The sequence below is a fragment of the Phragmites australis genome, chromosome 16 (assembly GCF_958298935.1).
Source record: "Phragmites australis chromosome 16, lpPhrAust1.1, whole genome shotgun sequence".
In the NCBI taxonomy this organism is placed as follows: domain Eukaryota; kingdom Viridiplantae; phylum Streptophyta; class Magnoliopsida; order Poales; family Poaceae; genus Phragmites; species Phragmites australis.
The window spans coordinates 28,224,652-28,244,422 of NC_084936.1; the positions used below are offsets into that span (position 1 = coordinate 28,224,652).

Below are 19,771 nucleotides of genomic sequence, written 5' to 3' on the forward strand. Positions count from 1 at the left end.
GATATCTAGTTATCTACCATTACCCGAAGCTACTTGCTCTAGACTTTTTGTTGAACAACTGCTACTTGCTCACCCGAAGCTACATAATTCAGTCCGAGTGTTCCATCATCCAATGGCTCTTTGGTCAAGAAGTGATCAATGTCAACATGCTTGGTCCTGCCATGTTAAACAGGGTTATTAGAAACGTTGATCACTGACATACTGTCACACCAGGAGTTTCAAAGGGCCTTCTCTTAGCTTCTAACTTGGTTAATAAATTTATTCCCGGAAATTTTCACTTAGACAAACACAGGCATGGCCATATACAATACTAACCCCCCTCGCTGCAGTGGACCGAGACATCATTAATTGCTTCTTGCTCCCCCATGATACTAAGGTGTTGTTTGGTTACAACAGTGGTAATGCAAACGGTAATGATATTAGGTTATAGGGGATTGGTGGTGGGATCAGTGATTCTTTGCTTTGTTTGGTTTAGCATGGTAATACAAACGGTAATGACTAGTCAAAATCGCTAACCACGATCAACACCAAACAGAGGAGCGGCGACAGCAGCACTAGAGGGCTCGCTGGCAGCGATTCCGACGATGGGTTGGCTGAAAGAGGGTAGCAATAGCACCAGTGTGACATGGGGATATATTTGAGGCAGTTGAGCTAGTCTACGGTGGTCGGAGTGGCTTGGTATTGGCGATTTCTATGGGTGGCAACTCTTCGCGGTAGCGCCCGGATGCGGAGAAGATGAGCTCACTAGTAACCTACAAAGGAAGGGAGGGGGAGCAGAGGGCCGATCAACTGAGCTGGGTCGTGTACACGCTGCACCCATGAGGAATTGATGAAGGGGCTCACCATTCCATCATTAATGGGCTCGGGTTGCCAGCCGCGAGGAAGAAGGCATGTGCATAAGCCATCGCAAGCCCACCATGTCCAATCCATCCCAGCCGCGCCAGATCTCATAGGAGCTCTGCAGGTGCCTCCTCTGCCGATCTTCCAATCGGATCTCGTCTGCCTGATCTCCTATGCAGATCTCCTATGCTGGATCTCGTCTATTCTCTAGTGGAGAGCCCAGGCCCGAGATTTTCTTTCCTAAACCCGACCACCTCCTCTTCAACCTCGTCGATGAATCCTCTGCTCTAGCTCATCTCCAACCTGAGCAAACCCACCACAAACTGAGGGAGAGGAGATCTGAGCGAGAGGAAGAGGAGTGGACCCCTCCTCTTCCTGCGCAGATCCGACAGCAAGAGAGCGGCGGACCCGTTAGTGATGTAGCATGGCGGTCGGCATTGAGTAAGAAAGGCGGGCACGAACATAGGCTCAGATGACACGGGGGACACGGCAAGATTGTCTGGGGAATCAACGGGGAAGTCCACTATCCAACACCTCGAAGCGTCGGGTGGCTGGTCGACATCAGCGGAGCAGCTCGCATGGCGAGGGAGTGGTGGCGAGTTGAGGCTGAGGAGCGATATCGCGATGCATTACCGGCCAGGGAAGGGGAATCGAGTCTGAATAGGTTGGGATCCCATTACCCAATAACGAGTCATGAACCAGGTTGAAACAAACACCCATACTGGTATGGATTACCCCTACGCAATCTGCTTACGTTACAATACCCGAACCAAACAACAGCTAAATTTCCTCCAACAAAGGTACAATAGCAAGAGGTTGACCTTCTGGCATCTAGATAACTCGCTCAATCCCATAACAATAGCCTTCCATATTTAGGTGATTATTTCTTTTGAACCACAATCTCTTCTCAGGACTACTCTTTAAATACCACAAGATTTTGTAGATTGCCTCAATTGTTGCAATCAGGGAAGTTCACCTCTGACCCTTGTACTCTCCAATTTTAAAGTTAATATATACTTCAATCCTAAAAAAACCACTACTAGGGTCATGGCATTGTGTTACACACATAAATCAAATGTCCCACGAGTCTTTAATATTTCTCTTTATCTACTAGACCTCCAAATTGAGCACATCTTGGGCTTCTGCTCAATTGATGTAGAATCTAGATGACATCCATGCATATGATCCGTCTCACTAAGAAAATCTAATATTATAACACCATAGAGTCCAAACTGGCTTAGGCCTACTCGCACACCAGGCAAACCACACACGCACACCAACCCACTTATATTTTTATCACCACTTTGTGTAAAAGGATTAACCTGGATGGGTGACATAGACTTTAGTGGCATTATATATTGGTGTATCTCACCTTAGGCTAATGTGAGACTAAACTCCTAAACTCACATGCACACATGCACATGGGACACTATGGGGCCTATTTCAAATTGGGCCGAGATGTCACCCCCTCCCCGGTAAAGGGTTCGACATCCTCACTGGCTCAACATACCCACAACTAGGGCAAACAACCATGAATGTTCTATCTTGGCACACGTTCATACGTCCAATGCCGGCACATGTACCATTCTGTGCGACCACTTAGGGCCCGCACACACCATGCGCCACATGTCTGCACCCCTACAACAAAGTGACAACAGGGGTAGCAGGGCCAAGTAGGGCAAAGTTCATGATGGCGTCCGTTGATGTATCACGCTCGTGCCTACCGTTGAACTACGCCCATTTCCCGCCTCTAGACTCATTGGAGCTTAGCTGTCCCCAGCTCTAGTACTTTGCATGTTGCCCTCTATCCAACATCGACTCCGGTCGGCACCGCAACCGTCGTTAAACCACGGTCGTGCCCTGTAGCATCACCGACCTCTCGCTCCATGGAAGGTAGCACCTGATATTGGGATCATGTCGGCCTCTATCGTCCTCTGGGCGTCGGGGCACCAAGTTTGGGCGGTATGGCATCGTGGCTGTCACTAGGGTTTGGTGGCATCCCAAACATACCTGATCATGGGTAGCCTGGATCGGCATACCGACTCGACCTGGCCCGAAAAAGCCCGACCAGGCCCGACCCGACCAGTGTACGGGTTGGGCTCGAGCTTCAAAACCAGGCATGTGGTTCCTTTTGGGTCGGGCTCAAGCTTTAAAAATATACTCGAAACCCGAAAAAACCTAAATCTGGCCCCAAAAACCCGAGAAAACCCCAAAAAACATCAAGCTCGGCCCGGGCTCAAGCTTGTGGTTTTCCAGTCGGGCTTTTCAAAGCCCGACCTAAAACCCAGCTTGACCCAATGTTTGAACAGGTCTAATCCCAAACATCAAGCGAGTCATGGAGTCAGTGAACAGGGAGGGGTGCAGTCAAGCAGAGTCACAAACAAAAGACGAATCATACCAAGTAAACGGAGCATGGAGGGGATTCTACAATTGGGTCATCGAGGGTTAGGGCGTTGTCACATTAGGTCAATAGGCCACGACTGATCCATGTCCACATGGACCACAACCTCACATTCACAGGCCCATACATCCATACCTATTCGGTTGGTTGCTTCTTCCTTGTCTAGACACGACACCAATGTGATTTCCTACCTGCTCGACTCTGGCAACCTAGGGGCTCAGCTGGGGTGCAAGATGTCGGTTGTTGTGCCACCGGGTCGCTACCTCATATTGTCGTAGGGGGCGATCTACCTTTGCTTCAAGGTTGGAACTCAAGAGAGTGTAACAAAGTAAACAAGTGCTTAGCTATGTCAGACTCCATGAGAATTCGATGAAAATGGTGTGGAGAGCTACTTCCTCGTACCCATCCATTAGGACATCAATAGGGTCTCTAGCAATGTCCATAAAAATATATTATTTCAAGTAGAAAGAGTAATATATTAAAAAACTAGTATTTATGATGAATCAAGTAACATCAAACTTATACTTTCTCTGTTTTTCAATACTTGTCACTTTTGATCATTTTATTTGTTTTTAAATACTTGTCATTTCACATTTTTAGGTGTAGTTTCCAATTTTATCCCTACAAAATATCTCTTATTCACTTATTTACGTAGTTCCTAGAATATTTTAGCTAGTTTCTAAGGGTATTTTTGTCATTTCACATTTAAAATTTGTACTATAAACATGTATAATTTTTTAATGTTGATAATCAAACTTTAAAAGATTTTGAACAACAACAATTCTAAGTGTACATATATTTGGGATCAGATGTAGTAGCAAAGAGGCCAGTGGCAATCCGACCGAGTGAGGAAGACTACCCAACCAATCCGTGTCTCCATTAGATGCTTCACTCACTATTTGTCTTAGCTGTAATGAAGTAGCAGATGCTGACAACCAATCTGACAAATTAATCTTTTCTGATCCCTAGTGCCCAAAACACTAATCCGGGTTTAACTATCTGCCTAATCACAAACAGACGAACGGGTTAGCTCCCAAATGACGCAGGAGCAGGACCCAAGCATTCCCGAATCAGACGCCATCCCGTGGTCCGTGGCCGACTCCCGAATTCCGAACGCTCCCGGCCGCCGCCGCCGCCGCCGTCTCTGACGCCTTCACCATGGCGCCTCCCACGTGGTGGGCCCGTCCAGCCATCCCGCCACGTTTCCCTCTCCCATTGGCTACAATGCATCATACCCCACCTGCCAGCGTCATGACTTAACCCACCGCCTGGGAGCGCGGCACGGGTCAAACTCCCGCTGCGTCGTCGTCGTCTCCTTCCCCCCAACTCCCCGCGGCAGCGCCTCCCCCGCCTCGGGCTCTAATGGCTCTCGGCTCCGGCAGCTAGGGTTTCTTCCTCGCCGTCCCCATGGCGCCTCCTCTCCTCCTGCGCCTGCTCCTCCTCGCCGCGGCCGCGTCGGCCGCGGCGGCGGCGGGGGACGGCTGCAGCTCCGGCTGCGACCTCGCGCTGGGCTCCTACTACATCTCGCGGAACCAGAACCTCACCTACATCTCGAGCCTCTTCGACATCAGCGACTACCACACGCTCGGGCCCTACAACCTCAAGTACCCCAACCTGAACTTCATCCCTGCCGGCGAGCGCGTCAACGTCTACTTCCGCTGCAGCTGCCTCGCGCTCCCGAGGGCGCCCTTCTCTACCTACCTGGCTGCCTCCCTCCCCCACAAGGTCTCCACCGGCAATACCTACACCAGCATCGCCGCCAATTTCAACAACCTCACCACCATCGACTGGCTGAAGGCCACCAACAGCTACCCGGAAAACAATATCCCCAATACCGGCACGGTGAACGTCACCGTCAACTGCTCCTGCGGGAACCCGGCGGTGTCGGAGGTCTACGGGCTGTTCCTGACCTACCCGCTCAGGGGCAACGAAACTCTCGCCTCCGTCGCGGCGAACAACAACTTCTCGTCGCCGTCACAGATGGACCTGCTCAGGAAGTATAACCCTGGCATGGACGGCGTGACGGGAAGCGGGCTCGTCTATATCCCCGTCAAAGGTGAGGATTTGTAGCTCTTTGTTGATGCTGCTGCTGTTGTGTGATGTGAATTGTGGAGAATTCAGTACAATTTTACCTTGGTTTTGCCAGAAATGGAGGATTTTTTGGGATTGTTACTGTAGGGAATTGGGTTTCTCTGCCAAATTGTATGGTAATCTACGCTTGTAGCTAGGAATGGAGGTGTTTTGTGCGTACTGTCGTCAGGTGTTTAATAGGGTGCGCGAAATTGATTTAGGTTTGCTTTTTGAAGGAAGGATCACTTGCATTAGCTAATATTCCTATTTACAGTTACTTTGATTGTGTTTGCAACTAGACAAATATCTGACTGATTTGGTTATGGCACTGAGACACATATTGCTTGACATACATTTGCTACCACAAATTGGTTGATGTTTGATGTATGTTACCAATTCCATGTGTTGGTTGGTTCATGGCAGCATTTCTGCATGCACAGGTACTCAATAAGCAAACGTTTCCTGGTCTATTTGGGAGGCTAAAACTATCTTAATACAAATTCGATAGACAAATTACAGTGAAGTCCGCGACGCATTTGCTGATCCCTGATAGTGTGCAGTTACAGGGGTGTGTTTTGCTTGCTTGATTCAATTAATTGCAGTTATTTCGCTCCATCTTTTTCCTTGACAATGCTGTTAGCATCAACTGCATAATCTGTTGAATTGATCTTGTCTTGCTAAAATGGTTTACTCTGTTTTTTTGGTTCTCCAGATCCCACTGGAAGTTACCGTCCTTTAAAATCATCAGGGTAAGTGCTGCTGTGGTGCTGCCTGCTATATTGTCTTGCAATAATATTCACTTGAATATTATTAACTCTTGTGCACCCATGTTGATAAGTATCCTCATCTTGTGCAGTACAGGAAGCTCTGCCCCTTTGCGAGCTAATTATGCTTTCGCATTAAGGTTTTTGCAAGAAAAACTGGATGCCAGTGATTCTTGTAAGAAATTATGATTTTTTACTCATTGTCAATGTCATCCACTCGGGCCAGGAAATGGAGCTTCTGTAGGAGCTATAGCAGGAGGAGTTGTGGGTGGTGTTGTTGCACTGCTCCTGGGTGTCTTTTTATACATCATGTTCTATAGGCGAAGAAAGACGAAAAAGGGTGCCCTGCTTCCATCATCTGAAGGTTCTACCCAACTTGGTAATGATATTGTGGGATTCTCTTTCTGTTTATATGACCATGTAACGGAAAGTTATTCTTTTAACATCTTTTGTAGAAAAGCATTTGTAATTCTGATTTCACTGTTGTGAGTTATTTTTTGTCCTTTGTTCATATCAGTAATGTTCCTACAAGGATAGATGTTGGTTTTGGTGGTTTGAGGTTCTGATGCTTTCGATGCTTAGATAATTACCTTGTGAAGCAATTATTTGTGTGTCCAAAAACCTGGAAATCTTGATGAGTAAAATAGTAAATAGAGTTTATGACCTATATGTATTTTCGATGTACCAAGAAGTCTTTGGTACGTCCGAAGTACACATAAGTGTACTTTTGAGCACACAGAGAGTTAGTCAACCTTGAATACTGTATCCTCTATCCCTTTTTTTCTTTTTTTGTTTAGTTATCTTTTTTATTGACAATTAAAATGGAATGGAGCTTCTACAATTTCTAAACTACTACTATTTTATTTCTCCAGCATCCATGGATAAAGTTTCACAGTCAACTAGTCAAGCTGATAGAGCCTCACAAGTTCCAGGAATCACAGTTGACAAATCAGTAGAGTTCTCGTATGAAGAACTTTTTAATGCCACAGAGGGATTTAGCATGAGTAATAAAATCGGGCAAGGTGGTTTTGGCGCTGTCTATTATGCTGAGCTCAGAGGCGAGGTTAGTTCAAACTTTCCCAGTTGCATGGATCGTAAACATATGAAAGTGCATTTCACAAACCCGCGAACATGTTCCCGCCTTCCTGTGGGGGTTTGCACATGCAAATGATAAAAGAATATAAATCTGTGATGGTCCATCATTCTTAAAAAAAACTCGATCATGGTGAGAAGATGTCCCCTTGGCTTTGTCTTAAGAGAGGGAAGTACCAAACGCTTTAGGGAGGTACTCACACGACCTGCGAACACCTGGGTTCAAGCCCGGGTGGGCGGCCTCTCAACTGGAGGCTCCACCAACCAAGCTATCGTTCTGGTCATGCAAACATTACAACCTCTTCTTCAGCTACTACAGCATCAATGGATAAAGTTTCACAGTCAACTAGTCAAGCTGATAGAGCCTCACAAGTTCCAGGAATCACAGTTGACAAATCAGTAGAGTTCTCGTATGAAGAACTTTTTAATGCCACAGAGGGATTTCGCATGAGTAATAAAATCGGGCAAGGTGGTTTTGGCGCTGTCTATTATGCTGAGCTCAGAGGCGAGGTTAGTTCAAACTTTCCCAATTGCATGGATCATAAACATATGAAAGTGCATTTCACAAACCTGCGAACATGTTCCCGCCTTCCTGTGGGGGTTTGCACATGCAAATGATAAAAGAATATAAATCTGTGATGGTCCATCATTCTTAAAAAAAAAACTCGATCAATGGGAGAAGACGTCCCCTTGGCTTTATCTTAAGAGAGGGGAGTACCAAACCCTTTAGGGAGGTACTCACACGATCTGTGAGCACCTAAGTTCGAGTCCATGTGGGCGTCCTCTCAACTGGAGGCTCCACCAACCAAGCTATCATTGTGATCATGCAAACATTACAGCCTGTTCTTCATTTGAAATGACTTGCTTTGGTGTCTCCAGAAAGCTGCCATAAAGAAAATGGATATGCAGGCTACTCATGAGTTCCTTGCTGAGTTAAAGGTTTTGACACATGTTCATCATCTGAATCTGGTTAGTGATTCCTTCATAACCCCCCTCCCACCCCCCTTGCGCACACATTTATGTTTGGAGAAGTCACTATTGGGAAATTTTAAATGTAAAATACTTCTTATTCTGATGTAGTACACATCAACTTACTCGTGCATTTATTCTATTACTTTTATATTTGTTTATATTGCCTGGATTTCAATACTCTCCTTTGAATTCTGTTTGCTCCGGAGCAGAAAAAGTTCCGCGATGGAATTAACAACTTTATGTACATTCTAGGTGGGGTTACTATAAAATTCACATCCTAGTGATAAAATATTACTTTTAGCTGAATGTCAGGTAGCACTAATTGCAGGTTTTCATCAGAACTCTCAAGAGCACAATGGTGAGGGTTGTATATGCCTAGATGAACTGCTTTTCTGTATTGGTACCTTTTACAAGTCACAGCTTCACTGGGAAAGAGTGCCACGAGTATCAATATCATTTCTGGATGAAATTATGTGTTATTCACTCATTGATGATGGATGACATCACCCTTGTACATGAAGATTGTGCATATCAATCTTTCACATCACTTAAAAAAACTCGACCAACCTAGGAGGAATTAGGTGGCATCGTAAATAAGAAGAAATAGGCACCTAAATTCGCGTCGAAGGGGACCCGAACTTGGGTAGTCTAGGTATACATCCACAACCTCAGCCAACTGAGCTAGGCTCAATTCCTCTTTCACATCACTTAAATTGAAATGGTTGTCACTCAGTATGACTAAGTGTAGTTCCTTAATGTCTTCCATTGTGAGTTGAGGAAATATATGGGTTTGGCCTTTTTTATCCTTGTATTCCAGTCTTACCGAAATGGTATCATTTTTTTTCTGTAGGTAGGAACAATCATGTACTTTCCCTGTTATCTTCATTCAGGTTAATCCTTATATTTTTCTTTTTGCTGCCATTCTCAATGTTTATTTCACACAGGTGCGCTTGATTGGTTATTGCACTGAGAGTTCTTTGTTCCTTGTCTATGAGTATATCGAGAATGGAAACTTAAGCCAGCATTTACGTGGAACTGGTAATCTGTCGCCTCTTAGATCAGCTGGCTGTGCCTATTCTTATGCTTCCTGCAAATTAATCTCAATACACATTTATATAGGTTATGAGCATCTGTCGTGGACTGCCAGGGTTCAAATTGCACTAGATTCAGCAAGAGGTCTTGAGTACATTCATGAACATACGGTTCCAGTATACATACATCGGGATATCAAATCAGCAAACATTTTGATAGACAAGAACTACCGAGCAAAGGTTGGAATAGTTCATGGGTGTTTTAAAATGTTTTCCCCATTCTTCATGTAATAATTATGTCTAGAATGCAGGTTGCAGATTTTGGTTTAGCAAAACTTACAGAAGTTGGTAATACATCACTGCCCACACGTGGAATTGTTGGTACATTTGGTTACATGCCTCCAGAGTACGTGTCATTGCGTATTTGTGCAAACTGCAGAGTACCACCATCTGTGATAAATGCTGATATCTATGGGATATGACATTTGCAGATATGCTCGATATGGTGATGTTTCTCCTAAGGTTGATGTCTATGCCTTTGGCGTTGTTCTCTATGAACTTATTTCAGCTAAAGAAGCTATTGTCAGATCAACTGAGTCTTCTAGTGATTCAAAGGGATTGGTTTATCTGGTAATTGGCCTTCTAAACCAACCTTTTTTACTTTCTGCTTCTAGGGGACTCACCAGCGGTCTGGTTACACATGGGTTCTAGTTCTAGTATTGGCCCGGCTGCCATTCTCATTTAGTATTGGCTCACCAGCGGTCTGGTTACACACGGGTTCTAGTTCTAGTATTGGCTTGGCTGCCATTCTCATTTAGTAAAAAATGCCAGAGGTACTGGCCAGTTTCTCAAGGAAAGAAAAAATTTCTGCTCTTGTGCTTCATTACCACGAGGGTAGTTGTTAATTCCCAGTGTAAAATCTGTGTGCATTAGCTCTTAGTACATCCAGCTCTGAATAATTGTTTTGATCTCATCATCTGTTATTCCTTTGACTTCCATGTTTATAAATGAGGCATACATTTGATCTTGCATTTCTCATTTGTTGTCATGTGTTCGTGGATGTTTAGGCAATAGACAATAGAGCAGATTTTTTTATTGCAAGCATATTCGTAACACTTCATTTCAAAGCAATTGTACAGGCTTTGGATGCTTGCTGTAGTTCAATCATTACCTGCTTAAAGCAATAATACAGGCTTTTGATGACTCACCAACCACCATACTGAAAACTGCAGTTTGAGGAGGCTCTCAACATACCTGATCCAAAGGAAGGCCTTCAGAATCTGATTGATCCGGTGCTAGGCAAGGATTATCCCATCGACTCCATTCTCAAGGTTAGAACCACGCACTGGATGACCGATGTTGCTGCAAAATTACCTTTATCCTCTTTGCTATGTCTCACAAAATATGCAGGCTTAACACGTCGTTCGCCTTTTGTAGATGACAGCCCTCGCAAGGGCATGCACACAGGAAGACCCCAAGTTGAGACCCACGATGAGATCCGTGGTCGTCGCGCTGATGACACTCTCATCCACGAGCGAGTTCTGGGACATGAACACTATCCAGGAGAACCAAGGTCTGGTGAACCTCATGTCCGGGAGATAACTCTCTTGCATTTGTAGCTTGCCCCTGGGAGTTGTACATTAGGGCACATTTTGAACTGTCCGAAGCCGTCCAGTAAGGAGGACAGAATGACAGCATCCTTTTAGCTATCCACATGTAATTTTCTTGTCGGTCTAGGATTTCGTCTCGTCGTGTTTTCTTTCTTTTTGTTCTTGGACAGCAGTGTGAGCTCATTGTACGTCCTCAGCACGTGTAATTTACCTGTAAGATGCTCGATTTTGCGTCCAAATGGAAATAAATGATATCCTGTTACGTAGCTATCTCGTGTTGCCTGTTTTTGGTGTTGTCACTAGAGCTGATAGAAACGTGCGATTGCAACACTGAAAATGGAGTCGTCTATCTCTCTATATGTGTATATTTATGTGTGGCTGTGTGCATGTCAAGTAATACAGAGATTGAAAATAAACTCATGTACGGTTTTATTAGCTTGATATAAGGACGAGAGTTAATAAAGTTTTAATTTTCAAAAAATGTATATTTATGTGGACCGAGAAGTGTTTATCTCGATTTGGAACAGCAGTAACAATGTGGCCGATGCCATGAGGCAGTAGCCAAGCGTGGACATGTCGCTGGGATATGCTACAGCAGCGTACCAAGCGATGAAGCGTCAAAGTCCCTGTTGCCGTGGGGGCTATCAGACTCTTCCTGTTCTTCTTCTTTCTTGGAAAACCGGACTCTTCCTGTTTTGTGGTGACCGAAACTTTTATTGCCATGATGATGTAAAACACCTAAACATGTTATGGATCAACTAGTGAAGTATCATACTTTGTACATAAAATAAATTTTAGACACGTGACACGTCAATCAAAATATGTTAGGTATAGTCTTATGCATCAAGCAAAAAAAAAAAAAAAAAAAAGATAAGCATTTCTAGAACAAATTTAAGTTACTATGTGTAGGTTGAGCAAGAATCAGCAAGTTGAGATGGCCGAGTTGGTCTAAGGCGCCAGATTAAGGTTCTGGTCCGAAAGGGCGTGGGTTCAAATCCCACTCTCAACAGAATCTTTTTACTTTTTTTCTTCACTTCACTGTTTTCTCTCTCTTGTTTTCTTGTTGCCGCACATCTTCGAAAGGAACAAAACTTGACCTTTTGTTTTCGAAAATTAGAACATGAATGAATTCAATTAAGCAGGAAAAGAGAGTTTTACGAACACAAACATTCGAGACCGATATACATGAACATAACTTTGCCTCCACGCTTACGTTTAAGCATCCGATGATGTATCTCGAGAATTTTTACAATTTGACCCTTTTTAGAAAAACGTTTTATAAATGGACTTTTGGAGAAACAATTTTTAAAAATGCATTTTTTTTGCATGTCCAGCACATAAGGTCATGCATGTCCAGCACATAGGTTATTTTCAAATTGAATTAAAAAATGAATATCACATAAAATTATAAAAATACACATAAATAGAGCATTACAAAGGAAGTCACTTCTTTACCAAATAACCTAAGGTTAGAAATATTATTATAAATTAATACATCACATGAAAAGAATATTAGTATTATTGTCAGATTTTTGAGAATTTATTTGAGCATTAAAAATTGTTGAAATTTATAAAAGTTAGCTTATTTGGAGAATTTTAATTAAATATTGGTTAAATCTTTTTGGATCAAATTAATTAAGACAGGTTACTAGAGAGCTCTAGTTTTCTCGTGAAAACGTTTAAAAATTTTAAATTATTTTTGTGCTCTCAAATAAAACCATGAGTTAAATAAAAAAATTAAACTTTTATACGCCTTCTTACTTCCTAGCTTATCTTTCTAGCTTCCTTCTTCTCGTGAGCGTGGTGCATAACACATGTTATTTGAGGTGCTGAATATAGCACTGTGTATCATATTTGGTATCTCATATATCGAATACAGTTGTTTTCGACACATTATATACTGAATACAGTGTAACAGTACCGTATTCAACATCTAAGATATCAAAATCACGTTTTTAGTAAATAAAGAGTCAAATACATATGTTAAATTTATAAATACGATAATATATTATCTATTTTTATAATATACGGTGTCTATGTTGTTTATTTTTGGATTTTGAGCGAAGATTTGCTGGTTTGGTGTCCTTGCTGCATTTTCTTTTTCCCCCACAGTCGTCTCCATTGCTCTGTTAGGCACAAAGAAATGTGGTGTTGCCGCAGGTACAATACGGACGCCAACAACAATTTGTTCCCGGGTTCTTCCGGGCGTATTTCTTCGTCCGCCATCGGCATCTGGCAACCAAGATAATAAAGGAGGGAGGACAAAACTTATCCGAAAGAAGAAGAAAGAAGACGATTTTTTTTTAACGCGGAAACACCCTATTTCTATTATCAAGTAACGGAACCACATAACATTATACTATTTTACATCAATCGCAGAAAGGACAGATCAAGAAACAGAAAACGTTAAGGAGGTGCAACACTAAGCGAGACAGTTACCGGAGCTTCAAATAGAGTTTACCAAAAGTACTATAAAATAAACTAGTTTTCGGACAGAGTATCTTCATTCGTCAGGATAATTGGTACTAGTAGAACAGAAGATAAAATAATTCAGTGGATCTCTTCTTCATCATCAGAAAGGTTCTGCTCCTCCTCACTGTCATGATCGTCAGAGATTGACAACCAGTGCTAGGGAGAGCCCTAGAGCAGGAAGACTGTTGCTGTTGAGCAGCGAAGCGCATTCATCACTGTCCGAAAGAAGATGAAGAAGAAACCATTTCCTTCTTTTCGACACAAGGAAGGAGAAGATAATCTGGTGACACTATCAATGGAGGCGTCCTCAGTTGCCACTCCAGTCCACGCCACTGCAGTGTTTTTTTTAAATAAAGGAATAATACTTATTCCGGCCTCTGCACAGAGTTATATACGCAGCCGTTCATTGTTACAAGGTTTAACAAAATATCCAGTATTCCGGATAGATTAAGCAAAGATAGGAGTGAACTAATAAAGCCCGAACCAAGTCAAGAAGAAAGTCTATTACTAAACATCCAACCATATCAGACGTAAATTTCCATCGTTATCGATTTCATTTTTTGACATACGTCCTTTATAAGAGACCGATCCTCCATCTTTTATAGCAAAAATCAAAAACGAATCTAGTAAATACCCTGAAAAGAACCTGTATAGAAGAGTGAACTTTTGACTCTGTCAAAAACACCACTGCAGTGTACAGTACAGCTACAGCAGCGTACCACACAGCCGAGCTCACGTTTCTCTCGTGGGCGTCTCCATTGTCCCCATGCACTTTTCATGCCTGGAATGGACACAGGACGCGTCGCGTCGCGTGTACTATTTCGTCCGTGCAAAATCCTTGCTGGCCTTGTTTGGTTCACACCAGGGGTGGGAAACCAAAAAATATCAGGAAACCGAACAGAAATGAAGGATTTGTGCGGCTTATCTGCTTGATTTTCGGTTTGCAACTCGGTTTTCAACTTCTAAAAACTGAACTAACCTAATAAAACAGACTAATAAAACTAAGTTGATGTACACATAATAAAAATTACTCTTTTAGTCAGCACATTAAACCGAACAAAATAAACTATATACTAATGCTCTCACCATTTTCACTACTCAACCACTATAGTATGTAGCGTACTGTCTCTAACCCACAGTAGGTGTAGTCTCACCTATCTCACGCGTCCTATGACACCTACCATCTTCCCTTTCACGTACGCAACCATGACAACACCCTCTTGTCCTTCACACTGCTCCTCATCCTATGTGGCGAACTCATTGCACCTTCACCGACAGATTATGTTAAAAACCAAATTCAAACTGATTATGTTCGGTTTTTTATATCTCTTAGGGTAATCCGTTTCTGATTCTCCAAAAACAATTTTTTTACCAAAAAACCCAAAGTACATCTATTAACCGAATACCCGCTCCTATTCCCCACCTCACCGGAGTTTTCTTTAAGAGGATCTATACATCACCTGAATGTTTCAGGGCTCCTAACACCTGATTTTTTAGGCATCCAATTTATCGAGCTTAGTGCTCCGATTGCGTTTGAAGACTAGGACTTATATGTAAATGCCCCTTGCTCAACCAATGAAGGTGCGTAGGGCTTTCCTTTCTTTCTTTTTTTTGATAGATTCCTTTCTTTTGTTTAGGATTGACAAGAGATGGCTGCCTCCGCTTCAAAGCTGAGATCTATGACTTACATTACATCTAATTTTGTAAAAAAAAAAATCAGGTGTTCTCGAAGCTCTAACATCTGTAGCAATATGTTTTTTTAAAGACCAAAACAGCCGTGTGAATTCCCAATACGCAAGCACTGACGAAGGCACCGCCACGTGGCGCTAGTGGGCCCCGTCGTCATCCTATATAGGACGCGGCAGGGGGCTGTGCTCTGAACCACGGCTTCCGGCTGCCGCCTCTGCGCTTCAGCTTGCTTTGGTACGTCCCGTCGTCGTCCTCTCCGCTCCTCGGTTTCTCCTCTGCTTCCCTTCCATGTCTTCGCTCGAGAGCTCCAAAAAATTCGCCTCCTCTTAGGCTGTGCGCCTCAAGTGTTCTCTGCCTGATCGATTGGTTCTGATATCTCTTGCGAGGTTGGGTTCAGAAAAAAAAAGGACTGCCTTTTGGAGATCAGTTCTTATCCTGATTCGCCTTTGCTCCGATGTCTTCTTCTTTTCGCTATGGCTTTCTTGTTCGTTGCGATCTGCAGGGTACGGTTGTCTGCCTTCCTGGCAACGGGAACACTAAGAGCATGTATAAGGAGTGCTTAAAGGAGGTGTTTATAGAAAAAACATATTTTTTTACTGTAGTTGCACATGTGTTTAGTGGAAAGGAAGGTGTTTACTTAAGCACGTGTTTGTAGATTTAGTGATACAGTGATGATACAGTACTGCTCTACAGTAAATCTAGTACCGATCATGGTTACTGTAGCGCGCCTCATAAAAGCCTGTTCCTCACTGCCTTTACCCCTTAAAGGTAGAGGAACCGGATCCCTGGTGACAGTCCCCTGAGCTATTAAAGGCACTAACCAATTGATCTACTACTCAGTTCGCAAAGCAATTCTAGGCAGAGGGTAAGTAGATTAGTAGAAAGTAATTCTGTAAAGCAGTATCACCATAAGGTTCTGTGATCCATAATGGTAAAAGGATGATCTTCCAATCCCAATCCAATCTAACAAACCGAAAAGTTCTAAAGTCCATTTGGTTGTTCTTATCGGTTTTGCCTCATTTGGTTAATCACTGATAAATGGCCAACTTTTGCAGGTGGTGAGTGGCGTCAGGATGAAAATGTCTTCGATCCTCGTGCTGCTCATCGCATTCTTATCTGCAGCTGCCACCCTTCCATCGGAAGCACTCAACGTGAGAGGCCCCCTGCTGAAATCCAAGACGTTCCTCTCCACACCCTTCTCCCTGCGCCCCGGCTCGGTCTCAAACAAATGGAACTACGACATCGAGTTCCCCAGAGGCCACCTCGCGCTCAAGAGCTTCAGAGGCGAGCTCGTCGACGAGCACGGCGTCCCTGTGCCTCTCTACGAGACCTACCTTCACCACTGGGTTGTGGAACCATACTACGCCGCCAAGAACGATCGCGTCGCCGATGAGCAGAAGCTCCCGAAGATGATCCTGGCAAGGAACTCCGGCGTGTGCAAGCACACGGTGGGACAGTACTTCGGCCTCGGCTCCGAGACCCGGCACACCGCGACATGGGTGCCTGATCCTTATGGAATCGAGATTGGCAACCCGGAGAAGCCCCCTGAGGGGTACGAGGAGAAATGGCTGCTCAATGTGCACGCCATCGACACGAGGGGCGTGGCCGACAAGCTGGGGTGCACCGAGTGCAGGTGTGATCTGTACAACGTGACGGTCGATGAGTATGGCGGCGCCATTGGGAAGGACTACATCGGCGGCCGGCGCTGCTGCCCTGATCAGAGCCAGTGCAAGGTGAAGGAAGGGTTCAATGGCGAGGCGAGGAAGCTGTTCTTGCAGTACACGGTCACGTGGCTTGACTGGAGCGATGCGGTTGTGCCGGTCAAGATTTACATATTTGATGTCACTGACAGGGCTCTGCTTGAGGGAAAATCTGAACCTGCTTGCAAGGTATGCAACAAGCAGAAGTTTCATGCATCTGTGGATCGTCGGAGCTGTTTCAGATGCTGACAACTTCCATGCTTGAAATGCGCGCACAATCTGGAGCATTTCAATAGGTTAAACTCGAGATTTTCTTTTGTGCAGGTGGAGTATCAGGTGGAGGAATGCAGGTCAGAAAACCGGGCCAAGAACGATTGCGTCGATGTCGCGGTGGCCAAACAAGTCCTACCGCGTGGAGGCGACATCGTGTTCGGCGTCGCGCACCAGCATTCAGGGGGCATCGGTGCTTCTTTGCACGGCGAGGTAGCCGACGAACTCTAATCCCCTCCCCATTTTGCTAACGCACAGCTCAGTATTGTCATCCGAAACTTTGCGCAACCCAAGCAGCAAGCAATGACCATTGACCTGAAATAGTTGCATCGCAACATGTTGTTGCATGGCAAACGGAACCGAACTGCTGAACCTGAACTGCACACTCGATCTATCGCAGGACGGACGTCTGCTTTGCGCGTCGATGGCGACCTACGGCGACGGGCAGGAGGCCGGGAACGAGGCGGGGTACGTCGTCGGCATGTCGTCGTGCTACCCGAAGCCGGGGACGGTGAAGGTGCGCGACGGCGAGGTGCTGACCGTCGTGTCCAACTACAGCAGCGAGCGGCAGCACACGGGGGTGATGGGCCTGTTCTACATCCTCGTGGCCGAGCAGGAGCAGCAGCCGGCACTGTGCTTCAGTTTCCCTGTCTCATGTGAGCTGCTCTGAACCTCACATTCTCATGTTCTTTTCTCTCGCCTTGCAATCTGAAAAATTTCAATTTTGCGTGTCTTTTTGACCTGATCTTGTTCGTTATTCGAAATATTGCAGGGTGCCTACCGGCATGGCTGTCGAGTAACATGTGAAGGATCCTAGATATCAGTATGTATTTACGCCGACAGGGGCGAAGCTACAGTGGCCCATCCCGAGTACACCGGCACCAGAGAAAAATAAAATCTTAGTTTTCTGCAATTCAATTTTGTTGGTAACACTAGTCCCGTTCACTAGTCGTGTCAGGGTCTGTTAGTTTGCTTTCCAATAAAAGAGCTCGTGTTGAGCGCGTCCTTAGGGCCAGACGCATGCGCGTTCATGCAACGGCTGAGTCTTCGAGTCCGTAGAGCACGGCATGCCACTCCGTCGTGGGATGGCGCGACAAGATCGGGAGGCATGGCGTGCATGGTTTCGTGGTGTTAGCGGGCCACGATCGTTTCTTGTTTTCATCTACATATATGCAATACAAGGGTCAGAAATCGCTGCCACTTGCAGCACCAAAAACTCCAGTGAGTTGGCTGTGTTCGTGTGAGTTGCGTACGTGCGTTCTTCATCGTTTCCGGCGAGCTCACGCCTGCTGTGGAGACTTCAAATTTTACCACTCGTGTACTACGTAATCCTAAACATGCGCGCACCATCTAAATCTATATATGTTAAAGTATATACTCGGATCTTAGAGCTCTAGCTTCGCCCCTCTATGCCGGCAATGTTCCGAGTCTTTGAAAAAAGAAAAAGTAATATATCATTCTTTTCAGAGTGCAGGAGTGATGTTGAAGAAGCAGAAATAGTGATGATGAGATGCTGTGGAACTTTGTTCTAGATATGTGAATGCAGGTCATTGTACCCTTCTTGGAATGTGAAATCAAGGTCACAATAATGTCACAATTGGCAAGATATCAGTCATGTCTTGTTAAAGATCCCCCTAAAGGTTATACTAGAAGCAATTTTTCCCCTTTCCATTCAAGAGTAATAAGGAGAAACGACATCGAGAAATAGCATTCAAGAAAGTACAATACCCAGCAAAAGAAATGAATGACTAGCACTCCTTGACATGGGGTTGTAATACCATACCTTTCCTTTTTCTATAGAGAAATTTCATTATTTGCTATAGAAAGGTAAGATAATTCTTTATTTGTCACCTCATGATATGAACTTTCTTATTTAACACCGTTTTTAATTTTCATTCATTCCTCCTCACTGTCGTCCATTTAATTCATAGAAAAGACATATTTATCCTTAGAAAGGAGAAAACCGTACTTATATAAAGAAACATTATTTAATATACCGTATTTTCTAGTTATAAAGTACTGTGAATATTGAACTAAATTGTATTGCAAAAACAGCCACAACACCACTAAAATTATCTACACCTTTTGTATTCACCACAAAAATTAATTCTAGCTTTTGCTATGTCTAATCATAGTCACAATGTAACCATGAAGCTCCCCTAATGATCTGCAAACAATACGACTTCAGAGATTCATATCTCCTAATCTATTTATCTAAATTCAGCGTTCAAAAACCCTATAAAAATATAAAGAAATTGTCTACAACTCTATAGTACATCTTATTATAATATTAGGCCTCTAAGGGTCTCTAAACTTCGATTAGCTGCTAGCGGCCACATCTGAGACCACCGTCCTCCTCTCTAAAGACAAATATATTTTTTATGAGTTCCCCGATGATTCCGTGGATCATCGGGGAACTGGGATACTCGGGGGCCACCGACCGTGGCCCCGAGCACCTTCTCCCGGGACTTGACCTTTTCTCATCCTACAGGAGGGACCTCGCGGGATGGCGTCACGTGGCGGATGGCTGGCCTGGCCTCGGGATTCGGGGACCCCTGGTTCCTGATTCACTGACAAAACTGATTATGTCCGGTTTTTTATATTTATTAGGGTAATCTGTTTCTGATTCTCCAAAAACATTTTTTTTCAAACCAAAAAACCAACCGAAGTACGTCTATTAACCGAATACCCGCTCCTATTCCCCACCTCACCGGAGTTTTCTTTAAGAGGGTCTATACATCACCTGAGTGTTTCAGGGGCTCCTAACCAGGGTTCACGTTACCGACCGTAGGTCGGTTACCGACCTCCGGCGGTAACCGCGATTACCGGTCAAAAATTCAAAATAATTCGGAGAAAATTC

The 19,771-nt window shown here is 44.2% G+C and overlaps 2 protein-coding genes and 1 non-coding gene across 6 annotated transcripts; all 3 read left to right on the forward strand.

The window, feature by feature from the left end:
- The first annotated feature begins 4,320 nt into the window (after positions 1-4,320).
- LOC133894943 (chitin elicitor receptor kinase 1-like) lies at positions 4,321-11,046 on the forward strand. Of its 2 annotated transcripts, none has more exons than XM_062335143.1 (11): positions 4,321-5,297; positions 6,024-6,056; positions 6,299-6,454; positions 7,478-7,677; positions 8,047-8,136; positions 9,084-9,177; positions 9,259-9,410; positions 9,482-9,576; positions 9,662-9,800; positions 10,403-10,501; positions 10,608-11,046. In XM_062335143.1, exons 1-11 carry the CDS (start codon positions 4,649-4,651, stop codon positions 10,770-10,772), a joined length of 1,872 nt encoding a protein of 623 aa, XP_062191127.1. In that variant the 5' UTR covers positions 4,321-4,648; the 3' UTR covers positions 10,773-11,046. The 2 variants fall into 2 exon arrangements, with proteins under 2 accessions (XP_062191127.1, XP_062191128.1); XM_062335144.1 differs by lacking the exon at positions 7,478-7,677 and adding an exon at positions 6,948-7,138 and having other exon boundaries at positions 4,322-5,297.
- Positions 11,047-11,708: 662 nt separating this feature from the next.
- Positions 11,709-11,789, forward strand: TRNAL-AAG (transfer RNA leucine (anticodon AAG)). The gene has a single exon. It is a non-coding gene; the product is annotated as a tRNA-Leu (tRNA).
- Positions 11,790-15,036: 3,247 nt separating this feature from the next.
- On the forward strand, positions 15,037-18,127 carry LOC133895312 (uncharacterized). Of its 3 annotated transcripts, none has more exons than XM_062335537.1 (5): positions 15,037-15,175; positions 15,997-16,830; positions 16,966-17,124; positions 17,312-17,567; positions 17,684-18,127. In XM_062335537.1, the coding sequence occupies exons 2-5, from the start codon at positions 16,015-16,017 to the stop codon at positions 17,716-17,718; spliced, it is 1,266 nt and encodes a 421-aa protein (XP_062191521.1). In that variant the 5' UTR covers positions 15,037-15,175; positions 15,997-16,014; the 3' UTR covers positions 17,719-18,127. The 3 variants fall into 3 exon arrangements, with proteins under 3 accessions (XP_062191521.1, XP_062191520.1, XP_062191522.1); XM_062335536.1 differs by lacking the exon at positions 15,037-15,175 and adding an exon at positions 15,400-15,444; XM_062335538.1 differs by lacking the exon at positions 15,037-15,175 and adding an exon at positions 15,494-15,806.
- The last annotated feature ends 1,644 nt before the right edge of the window (positions 18,128-19,771 follow it).